This window comes from Arachis duranensis, chromosome 6 (assembly GCF_000817695.3).
Source record: "Arachis duranensis cultivar V14167 chromosome 6, aradu.V14167.gnm2.J7QH, whole genome shotgun sequence".
Taxonomy (NCBI): Eukaryota; Viridiplantae; Streptophyta; class Magnoliopsida; order Fabales; family Fabaceae; genus Arachis; species Arachis duranensis.
This window is the reverse complement of record NC_029777.3, coordinates 108,370,571-108,383,443: the sequence shown is the minus strand read 5'-3', so window position 1 is coordinate 108,383,443 and position 12,873 is coordinate 108,370,571. Positions and strand designations below refer to the sequence as shown.

Here is a 12,873-nt window from a genome sequence, read left to right as displayed (position 1 = left end):
ATCAAAGTGAAACGAATATTATGCTTAACACAATTCAATTTTTCGTTATTAATGCATATATAATCATTAACAATATGGAATAATTCATGAAGGCAGGAAACCTACCAAACCAGGATGTTTATTTTGCTTAATATAAATGTTGGACCACAACCTAAAAACATATATAAAACATGGAATAAAATAAAATTCATACATGAGCTAGTATGCAACATTGGTCAGATAAGGATGATGAGTGTGTCAACCTGGTCCTTCACCCATTTTTCCGCCACAATGGGACCACGTTCATAACACTACCTTTTCCAAACTCAAAAAAGTTACAAAATACAAAATTATAGCAACTTTATCTGTAAAAAAACTCCAAATTTATTTCTTATGATAATGATATAGACATCAAGACACGTTCATTAATTTCAAAATTTTATAATACCGTAAATAAAATCCTTTTTAAAAGGATTTATTGCCAAAAGTAAAGTTTCAACAATCGTATGATTAATCAAATAACAAATAGTGATGACTAAAATCAATGATAATAATTTCCTTCACTGTCATAATGATATAATAAATCTCTTTCATAGTGTCAACTTATTTTAATTAAATTGTTTTTAAACTGCTGAGTATTTAAAAAGTTCACTTATTCTATACATGTGAAAATAATACTATATTTTTTGTAATTCATAAAAATTATATTTCACTATTTTATAAGATTTGGAATTTAACCCCTTTTTTTATTATATAAAATATCTATTTAAATAATATTACACATCTAAATTTTTTTATTAACCAAGTCCAACCAGTTGGTTTAACATAACAAAAATCAGGTATAGCTAACATTATTTTAAGTCTTATTGTTTAACTTAGTTAAACTTAGTTTACAAAAAAATTTAGATGCGTAAGATTATCTTATGGTGAAAACTCAGGACTTCACGTGAAATTAATATCTGAGCGTTGTTAAATGAAAATTTAGTCAAATTAATCAAATCATCTAACGGAGATAACAATTTTATATAAAGTCGACCGCACCTGAGTTTTCACCTTATTTTATTTATTTTAACTAATTTCGAATTAGTTATCGCTACACATTGTAGCAGAATATATTAATACACTAGTTATAGTAAAAACAATATCATTAATGAAAACAACATCAAAATGAAAATAAATAAAAAAAAATGTATCCCATTATTAGAAGGGGGAAGACAGGCAAAGCATAAAGTTGAAAAAAACCGCAGAATATGCTTTTCTCTGCTCATCAAATTATCCTTTTCCTCTCTTCCTTCACCGCTTTTCTTCCTTTCTTCTTCTTCTTCCAAACATTCTCTCTCTAAATTCTAATCACACTTTCTTATTCTAATCCCTATTCTTAACCTCTTACTTCTTCATTATCATCGATCAAAATTCAGCGTAAACTTGTTCGTTTGTTTGTTAGTTAGTTATGGAGCTTGTAACTGCAAGCGATCTTTTTGTAACCGCTTCCTTAGCGCTGCTTCTCTCTCTTCTTGTTGCCAAGCTTGTTTCCATGGCCATGGCTTCTGATCCTAACACTCACAATTCACATCATCAACAACAACAACAAACCCTTGTGACTCTGCAGCAGGAACGGTTAACGGTTCAGAAGCCTCATAGTGAGAGAAAGGTGGAGTTTCTGAGTCCAATTCAGATTTCGACGAATGTCGAGACAGCTCGGAACAGGGAAGAAGAGTCTAAGGTTGAAATTGAGTCCAGAGTTGTTGATTTTGGAGTTGAAGCCTTATCAACCATTGCTGAGTTGAGCGAGGAACACGTGGCGGCAGCGGAGGAGGCGGCAGAAGAAGAAGAAGGAGAGGTCATTGAGACCAATGGCGACAGTGAAGAATTTGATCCTCGTGAAGCAGTTGAGGATTCTATGGAACAGAGGAAAACAGAACCAGTGGAGGATTTTGAAGAACAGAAAGAAACAGAACCTGTGAAAGATTCTGAAGAGCAAAGAGAAACAGAGGATTGTGAGGAGCAGAGAGAAGAAGAATGCTTGCAAGTTTGTGAAGAACAGAGAGAAACAGAGTGTTGTGAAGAACAGAAAGATTGTTCCGAAGATTGTGAAGAACAGAGGAAAACAGAGGGAATCACGGTCGAACCGTTCGATGATGATGGTTGGGAAGGGATTGAAAGGAGTGAATTGGAGAAGGAATTCATATCGGCTTCCGAATTCGTGGTTGGTGGAGGTGGTAATGGTTTAGGAAGTGATGTGCTAATGGAGTTGTATGGTCTTCACAAAGTTGCAACAGAGGGTCCTTGTCATGAACCTCAACCAATGCCTCTCAAGCTCAATGCACGTGCAAAGTGGTATCAATTTTAATTTAATAAAAAACTTTCTTCCTAACTATTGCACTTGTTTGGAATGTATGAGTGTTTGGTTGGTTTATTAGTTTGATTTGCCTAACTTGCATTGCCTTGCTTTGTTTTGTTTGGTTACTCCATGTGGGATGATTTTGTGATGCTTTTAATTAGATTTGCATTTGCAAAGTGTATACTGTCCTTCTCTAAAATGGATCACTCCCAAACGTTTCATAAATGTGTTGGTTTTATTTAGATGGAGATCTAAGCAATTTTTAGAAGTTTACATGACCCCTTCATCCACTATTATTTTTGAATATGTGCATTAGCACTTGATTCAAGAAGTGACATAATAAGGTTATAGGTTGGAATCTGTGGGTGAGGTTAGAAAATGTTATTGGCTTAATCATAGCTGCTTAACTTAGTAGAATGTCCCCTTAAAATTTCTTTAGGTACAATCTCCTTTAGCCTTTTAAGTGTTAAGTAGTGCTGTTGTAAGAAAGTAATCAACTGGGAGGTGAACCAAAAATTGGGCAAATTATAAGGGAATATCTAAAAGTGACTCCTAGATTATACAAGAGGAAATAAAGTTGTTTCACAGGATTTGGCTCCTTAGAGAATAAAGTGCAGTTCCTGAACCATTGATAAGAAAATCAACAGTTTTAGATTATATGAGTAGTTATGAATGTAGTTTATTTTTTATCTTATTAAATCAGAAAACTCTTGATTTTCTCATCCATGATTCAAATAGTATAATTTATCTCTAGAGCACACCATGAATTTAGCAGAGCCAAATCCATGTTTAGAACACTCAAGCCAGGCGAATGAACATAAACTGAACATGTAAAAGGCCGTGCTGTACAAGTTACACGGCGTAGCTTGATTGCTAGTTATAATAACAGGGTTGAGAGCTGCTTTGTATGAGTAATCGAAAGTAGTGATTACATTGTGCAAGGAATGCTTGGCAAAAGCTGGGAAACATGACTCCGGATGCTGCAATGGAGAAGTATATCAGCGTTCTTTCGGATAAAGCTCTCGGGTGGATCAAAGATACTTCGGATGTGAGTTTGTGCTGTTAAGGCAAATTTTTCTTAAGAGTTATCTTTAGTGAAGTGACATCATGAACAATAGAGAACTTGATGTTAACTATTTATAACAGGGAACAATTGAACTTGAACCAAAAGGGTCAGAGGTTTCTGAGTTTGCTGTTCCTGAATCGAGCACATCTTTGTCTCATCCACAAATGACCATAAATGAAAGGTACTCAATAGTATACAGTCCATTTAGACAGTGTCAACAAAAGATGCTTAATTTCTAAATACTTTGGTTATCACACTAACATCCAATCAAGTGGTGCCACCTAAACAAAAATGGTTTCTTTTGAGGTAGCAGAAGTCAGCTGTTTTTGTCTACATGGTTGCATCCGATTGGATATCATACCAATGTAGAAGAGTTTTTTAAACAAGTCTTGAAATGAAAAAAGAAAAAGAAAGCTCAAATTGATCCTCGAAAGATATGAGATGTCAAATTAGTTCTCCACTTTCGGATTGAGTTAATCCTTCTTTGATAAAATAACCATCAATTTACGATCAAAATCATGTTTGGTTATAAGTTGGAGAAAGAGAACTAGATGTTTATTGTAAACATTGATGAACTAAATTGATGGCCAAATCTTAGGAGGACTATATTACTATTGTCTATACCTCTAATTAGATTATGTGTTATTACAGGGAACTTGAACATGAATCTGGTGCCCAAGATCATAGCACACCTGCAGAGACAGAGAAGAACAATGTGAGTTTGTAAAAATCATTAGATATTAACTTATTTCGAAAGATATTATTTAATGATTGAATCCTAATTAAGATCTCTGGTGTTGTTGTTCAGTCTTAATAAGTAGCTAAGCTAAGAGATTGCACTATAGAAAAGCATGCTATGAAATTGTTATAAAGAACTTTAACATTGGGAAACATATCATTAATCTTGTAAATTTGGGATTGTTCTCTAGAGCAATCATTCTACCTTTGTTTGATTTAATTATATCAGTTTCCAACTCTTCTAACATTCCTTGATATGAAATTATGTGACACTCCGTTTCTTTGTAATTTATAAAATGTATTTTATAAACATAACCTTAGGAAAAATCAAAGTTACCCAATGAAAATTTATATCTATTGGACTACTTAACGCTCTCAATCTTCATAGCTAAATTAAAAACATCAACATAAGACAAAGCAGTTATGTCTGCATTTGAAAATAAATTTGATGTTCCTGTTTAAGAAATTTTCATTCTATATTAATCATCTTTTACCTGATTTCATGCATAGATTTATTTCAGCAACTAGAATTCTTCTCAAGTATATGCAAGCTAGCTTAGCATGGAAATTTTCAGGTTAAGAAATGATGGAACCTTTCTGCTCAAATCTCATGCCATATGGCATTTTCCAACATTTATCTCTGCAAAATGAAGACTGATTCCAAGATTGGAAGTTTGTTTTGAAGTGATGCAAGATTCTTGGGGTGTTTGCTTTCTCATTTGTTCCTTAAGGCGTGTGCTGAAAATGAAGTATTGTTAAATTGGAAGTGTTAATACACATTGTAAATAAATAAATGCATGTATATATGAATTAGTAGTATATCATCTCAGTCCTATGGCAATTACACGTAAATAGTATGCTCCTTATTGCAATAACTGATGGACAATTCACCTAAATAAATTGTTTCACCTTTAAAATTACGTAAATACATTGTTTCCAAAACGAAGACGCAAATACATTGTTTCATATATCTATGAAAACCGCTACTGGCAGTAGCGGTCCAGTAGCGGTTTACACAAACACAGAATCCGCTGGTGCCAGTCGCGCCGCGGTTTCTGCATAATTATGATTGGTCATAAACCGGTTTACGTATGTAAACCGCTAGAGGCAGCAGCGGTTTACATTGACTATGAAAACAAATAGTAAAACTAATCTTTATCTAAAAAATAATTACAAAACAAATAATTAATAGTATATACTATTTAAATAATATCATAAATAAAAAAATTTTATTTGTCATTCTCTTTTATTTATATCAACCATACAAAGGAGATTTGAGTAGTTTGGAACATGGGTTGTGTTTTTTCTGCTGATTTGCATCTGAGGTTCTAGCTAAACGAATTTTTTTATTTGTGCAACTTTATTATTTTATGCCAAAAAATAAAAACTATTTGTATTTTATAGCTGATTGATTGGATAAATAATAGTGATAACATCATAATTTTGATGAATAAAATAAAAAATATAAATATGCATGTAATAATTTTTTATTTGTATTTCTTATTAAAATAAGACTAAATAGCAAATCAAAGAGTGAGTATTGACAGAGTACTAAAATATATAAACTAAGACTAATTTTTTTTATATTCATCCCTTCTAAAATTCATGAACGATAAAATAATTTATTTTTAGTAAAAAATAGTGAATTTTTTTCACTAAAAATAGCAAATCAAATAAAAAAATACTACATGCATATTTATATTTATAATATGCTTATGCATCTATTTTATGTCCTCTAATTCTTTCATGTTTTTTGGGTTGTCAAAAAGTTGACAATAACGTTTTATTTATTTATTTAGTGTTTGGATGCTGAAAACAACCAATTCTATGTAACAATATATAAAAGGTGCATAAAAATGTCTTTGTTTTTCCTTTTGTAACGTTGTCCTTGTCTCAAAACCCTTATTTCATGAATTATTGGTTCTCAACTTTGTTGGAGTAACCTTTGATTTATTACGTGGTTGCTATAAACGGTAGCTTCAATATATTCATATGCAAATGATATGAATAATTAATTAAGTATAGTTGTTGATATATTATAATCTATACAGTTAGCTTTGTAGGTTATTATAGGTTGTCAATTTTATTAAGGAGGTCCATGAACATGAGGAAAAGTCATTATTATTCAACATGAATCGACTTTTATTGACAAAATAATTTTGTCCATATTTCTGGTCTCTCATATGTGAATGTGACTTATCAGCTACCCTATATAATTTGAGTTTATTTATGTATACACTGTGAATTATATGGATGATCAAATGAATGAATATCCATTTTGCGATTATAATAATAATCACTAAGACCTAGGGGTATTTATGACTCTGTCCAAAATTTATTTTGTATGAGAATCAGAAAAGTTTAATTTTAATAGGTTTTTAATAATTTTTTAAGAAATAAATTAAAAAATTATTTTTATCGATATTTTTTGTTGTTCATAGAATTCTCCATTTCAACCGGATAAATTTGTTGTAGATCTGAGCAAACTCCATTTAAGAAAGATAAGACGGGATTCAAACCTGATACTTATTTAAACGGACGAGGGAATTGATTATTCAACTAATCTAAGTTGATTTACTTTTACTGATATGTTATCTGACTTGTTAAAATTAAAGTTTAATTTTTTTTATTTTTATAATCTCTAACTTAGAATGTAATTCTTAAATTAGTGGCTTGCGTTGAGGGTTCCATATATAGCTTAGAAGTTAGAAACCACAAAGCAAAGATCAGATTCCATAATAATTAAGTAGGAATAATCATACGTAATTCTTACATCAATTATATTGGCTATAATCATTTTCCCTTCTTATTGAATATTGATTGATGATTCTTTCATTTTCTCATGCAATCTGCACGGTCACAATAATCAAGGAAATTAAAATCAAATTCTTTTGTTTATGGACTCCATGATCACATGCGTCATACTTCATTAACCCTTTTCATAACATAATGATGATTAAGGCCCCGAAAGCTGCGATTTGTATAATAATTGTGGCTATATATATGAATATTCATAATGATATGATATATATATATCACTTTATTAATTAGGTTCTCACCGTGATCTCTGGGACCAATGTATCTTCCATAAGATTAAATGTTCAACCAAATTAATGGCTAGAAAAAAAGCGCTTTAAAAATCGAATTAAACTGTCCAATTACATTGAATAGACTGCAAAATAAAAAGCTTTTAGTTTAAATATTCTTTTTTTTTTTCAATTAGAGAGAACAATGAATTCGGGCTCTAACCATTACTTCAAAAGATGCTGTTTTTTAATCCAAAAAAAAAAAACTCAATTCAATTCTTGTCTCTTTAAAATAATGCAATCTTTCTATTATTTTTATCGTTAATTTCTAACAAAAATTACTTAATTGATATATTTAAATGATGAGTTGGCACATTAAGAATCATGTTGTCACGATTAAATTGATTAAGGATCTATTTATTCCTAAGTTTAAATTATTCATAAACCTATTTATTTTTATTCATTTAGACAAAATAATGTTATTTTAATGTTAAATAGGTCATGAATTTATTTATCTTAAAAAAATAATGTAATAATTTTTTAAAGTTAACTTTTTGTTACTATAATATTCATTGTATTAATGTTCTTTGATATTTTTGATAAATTATTGAGTGTACAGTATAATAAGTATATATAGATTAATTAATAAATTATTTAAATTTAAAAATATTATTTATTATAAAACAAAATAATTCCCAATGTATTTTTTAAATATATATAAATAAAAAATTATGCAATTAAAAATAACTAATAAAAATTGAAAGATAATTTATAAATTAGTGAACACATTAATATATTTTTTGACATACGTGGCATATATATAATAATAATAATTACAATATTTATATCATTAATAATATATTATTAATCTATTAATATTATATATTATTATAAGATCGGAGATAGATTGGAAGATTTAACATTATAAGGAATAATATAGATTAATTAAATTTGTTGTACATTGAAATTCAATTATCTGTATAGTAATAACTAATAAATAAGGAGTTATAACTTATAGTGAAAACTTTAAGAATGGTTTGTATATATAGCAATATATAATAATTTAGATTGAAATATTTGTAAATTTATATATGTAAAATAATAGTATTGTTAAAAATTACTAACCTTTATAAAACATGTGCTACTCATCGTTGTTGACTTGATGTCATTCTTCATGGTTCTTTATGGTGTAATTTTAGCAATTTTTTTAGTAGATTTAAATAATATTTTTATAAAAAAAAAATAAAAAATTACTTCTTTTAACATTAAAATGTTACTTATTTACGGTCCAATAATCCATTCATGTATTAAGTAGTAATATATGTATTTTAATTTTCACTAATATTTTTTGTTCTTAATTACATAATTTGTTATTTATAAATTTAAAAATTATACTGAGAATTATTTACTTAGTTTTATAATGAATGATACTTTTAAATTTAAATAATTTATTGATTAGTTTATACTTATTATACCATACATTCAATAATTTATTAAGAAAAAACATTAATATAATAAATATCATAGCAATAAAAAATTAATTTTAAAAAAATTGTATCAATTTTTTTTAAACAAATATATTCTTAACAAACAGGTCCTTGACCAATTTAACATCAATGACATCGTTTTATCCGAATGAATAAAGATAAATAAATTTTTGACTAATTTAAAGTTAAAGACAAATAAATTTTTAGCTAATTTGACAATAATAATATAACACTTAACATGTTAAGTCATTATACAAATGTGTCACCTAAACAATTTTTATTATAAATTAACTTGCAGAAATAACAAAAAATCACATTATCCTAAAATGTTAAAACTTAAAAGACAAAGATGAAATTAAACATTTTTTTTATTAAAAGGATATTTTGTCCTTCAAAATAATAGTAAAGAATGAGATTGAATGTTTGCTCTTTCAATCACACTTTATTTGATTATGGTTCAAGCTAAATACACATCTAGTTCAATGAATTAAGTAATTAATTAACTGTGAATCGTTACAACATCAAAACACACTCTCTAATCGTAGTTCTCTATGAATTTTATTAAGGATAAAACTCAAATGCACTCGATTTTATGTGAAGTTGATAGTTGAGAACTTTTAGATAATTTGACTAATTTGACTAAATTTTTATCTAACGGTTCTCAACGATCATCAACTTTACCTAAAGTCGACTGAACTTGAGTTTTCACCTTTTATTAATAAATATTGATGAAATACATTAACCGCAAGTTAACCAACAATAATAACATTGACCAAGTTAACCGCAAGCAATACATTAACTAGAGAAGGAAGCTAAGGTTATTAGTAATTAACACAAAAAATTAATAAAAATGTAGTTAGCATTAATGTGTGGTAGGTCCAAAATCCAGCTATTTGCCAGAATAAAGGAAAACACAACAAACAAGTTTACAAGTTGGAGATAGAAGCTGTCACTCAAACATCTTCCACACACTCCATGATTAAATGATTTTCTCGCTTTGTCTATTCAGCAAACCACCTTTTTTCTTATCTACAACCTCACCTTTAATTTTATATATATACACCAGAACCATAACTATCATCAACGACAATGTGTTTATTAACTTAATTAATTATATTCCTCCCTTCATTGTTAAGGAAAATTTTTCTTTATAGTTACTTTCCTGAAAATTTCTATTTATGGACCCTTATTTTTCAATATATACACATATTATTTTATTCGACCATGCAACGTGTACACCAAAAGCAGGTAACAGTATAAAATACATATTGAAAATAAATTAAACCACACATATATGTATATATATTGGTAATTGATTTTAGTGTACGAATAGCATTTTTGTATTTTATCTATAAAGTAAGCTAATTTCGATTAAATTAAATAGTGATTTGTTATATGTTATTCATAAAAAAAATGAAAACAAATAAAAAAGCCTTGAGTTTGAGGTTTTTTTATGAAATAAAAGACTAATTAATAAGAGTATATGTTCATCATAATATTAAATAAACATGGTAGTAGATTTAGGGTTTAAATTTGATGGACACACATATGTATATAGTATGAGATCATACTAAGACACTATGTCATTTTCTCCACTTATATTGACATGTGTATTAGTTCTTGGTAACTTTTTTTTTTGTATAAATTAGATATAAAATTTGATTAGCACCTTATATTGAAGCACGTCCATAATAAAATTGATGGCTTACTCTGCTTGAGAAAAACTTCTTTCATTTAGTGATATCAATGCAAAATCATTTAGTGATGCAAAATTGATAGCACCTTATATTGAAGCACGTCCATAATAAAAATTTTCATAATTGTGTTCAACGTCTAGGAAGAAGATCGACAGCAAAACATTTAATTAGGGAAGTGGATTAGATAGAAAATAAATAAATGGTAAAAGGTAGATGAAGACTTAATTATAAAAAGAATATACACAAGATAGTTAAATACTTAACTGAGATCAATGTATAAATAATTTTACTGTAAATCATATATACTATAATGCAATAATAATGTCTTTTAATATAGAATAAATATCTAAATTAATTATTAAAGAATTTTAGATTCGATATTTTTGTTTTTAATATTTTTTTTAAATTATTTTTGTCTGACAAATTGGTCTTTGTATTATTTTAAAGAGGAATTAAATTATTTTAGAGTATATTTTTTGAGCACTTAACTAATAAAAATAATATTTTAGAATTTTCAAAAAATAAAAAATGTATTAGAAACTAAAATATTTGATTTAAATTTTTTTAAAGAATCAAATTAAATTCTTACTCTTAATATATATAGTTGATTATTCTATGTGATGACTAACGAGATTAGACTTTATTGTTTGTTAAAATGTAGCATCTAAATTTAAGGTGCAGATTTTCATCATGTACGGAAACTTATTATTCTTTGTTACTTTCTCTCTTGTGCAAATTTCATACTCCACTAAAAAGTAAATAACACATTTTAACAAAATTAAAGCAACAAAAAGACAAAAGAAGTAGCCCCCCAAATTTCTAGTTATCAAAAGCAAAAGAATCCGTGTGTTTAGATTTCTCTTCATTGGACCCTACCACTTTATTAATTTCTTTTGTCCAATATTATAAAAATGATATTCGTTATTTGTATTTATTATATTTGTATCAATTTGTGCATATTAAATTAATTTATATATTTAATTAATTTAAATTTATTGAATAGTTAGCTTATTTATCTGTTTAATTAAATAAGTGTTGAGTTTTTTTTTTAATTTCGTCTTATACATGCAATAACTTGTGATACATGACAAAAATAAATACACATTTTTTTTTTAGAGAATAGTAAGTGAATAATGATGAGTTCGATTGTTTGTTCGTCTGTTTTTTTATTATTATTATTATTATCGTTCATAACTAATTTAATTATATATATATAGAACATGAGACGATGATGGCAATGCAATAGAAGAAAACAAAGTGTCAATTATTGTGAGAGAGATAGATATGGATGAATTATTGCAATATACTCTTGTCATGCATAGCCCTTACTTTTATGTGGCCAAATCAAACTCACTTAAAATGGTATTCTCTCTCTTAAGCTTTGTTTAGTTAACTTGTGAAATTATTAGGAATTCAAATTTTTTATCATGAGGTTGTCTAAGAAGAAGGAGATATTATAACATGTGGAGTAGTTTTCTTCAATCTACATATTCATGTCTTCTAAGATTTGATTTCCAACATCCAATCCAATTTCTCCATCACATACACTAAATATATAATGTATGCTCAAATTTTTTAATGTGAAACAAGAAAGAAGTTTCTGAAATTTATAATAAAGTAGCTTTTTAAAACAAGATAGGTTGGGTAGATTCATGTTTTATATAAAATTAGATGGAATAATATTGGTAAATTCCAAATTCCATTAATAATAGGTAAGGTTTGTTTTAACAATATATTGCAGAAAAAAATGAACAGATATATTAATAGTCTATTTAAAATTTTTTAATAATATTGAATTGAATTTTAGCGTTTAGAATAAATTAGTAGTAAAATTATAGAATTAAATTGAATTTCAGTATTTAAAATGTTTATCAAATAAATTAAAAAGCTAATTATTAATTGTAAAATGATAAATTATAGCAACTAATTCAGTTATTAAATAGAATAAAATTATACAAATTTTTTGTTGGTGGCACGATTGACACAACTTCACTTAAAATATTCAGACATTAACGAACGCTTGATGTCATTAATTTAAGTTAAATATATAAAATCTATATGTGTGAATATTTTTTTAGATATATATAGTAGGTCTTTCAAAAAAAAAAGTATGTATCATATTGAGTTGAAAAAAAAAAAGAGAGAAAAATGAAGATGACGAGAGAAGAGAGAGTATGTGTTGAAATGAAAGAGACATTGAAAAAAAAATGAGTGAAAAGTGTTAAGAAGAAGTAATTAGATTATAAAGGCCTTTTTGGAGATTTTAAATTTTAAGTGAAATTCAATTAAATGAAATTTCAATAGGTTTATTTGGATTAGAATTGATTTTGAATGCACTTGATGAATGGAAAAATCGTCATCACTACTTCACTATCTTTTGAAAATGACAAATATGAATGATTAAACACACTAGTTAAAATGTCAAATAGGTAGCAAAATGAATAGAATTTGACAAGGAAAAGAAATATCAATGGTCGAAATATGTATGGATTATGTGATGAGCTTATGAATGAAACATTTTTATACGTAGATCTAAGTT

General features: G+C 27.5%; 1 protein-coding gene across 2 annotated transcripts; it reads left to right on the top strand.

Annotated features, from left to right (window-relative positions):
* The first annotated feature begins 1,207 nt into the window (after positions 1–1,207).
* Positions 1,208–4,943, top strand: LOC107495835 (acyl-CoA-binding domain-containing protein 3). Of its 2 annotated transcripts, none has more exons than XM_016117033.3 (5): positions 1,208–2,316; positions 3,263–3,368; positions 3,467–3,567; positions 4,038–4,101; positions 4,635–4,943. In XM_016117033.3, the coding sequence occupies exons 1-5, from the start codon at positions 1,430–1,432 to the stop codon at positions 4,650–4,652; spliced, it is 1,176 nt and encodes a 391-aa protein (XP_015972519.1). In that variant the 5' UTR covers positions 1,208–1,429; the 3' UTR covers positions 4,653–4,943. The 2 variants fall into 2 exon arrangements, with proteins under 2 accessions (XP_015972519.1, XP_015972520.1); XM_016117034.3 differs by having other exon boundaries at positions 1,210–2,316; positions 4,700–4,943.
* The last annotated feature ends 7,930 nt before the right edge of the window (positions 4,944–12,873 follow it).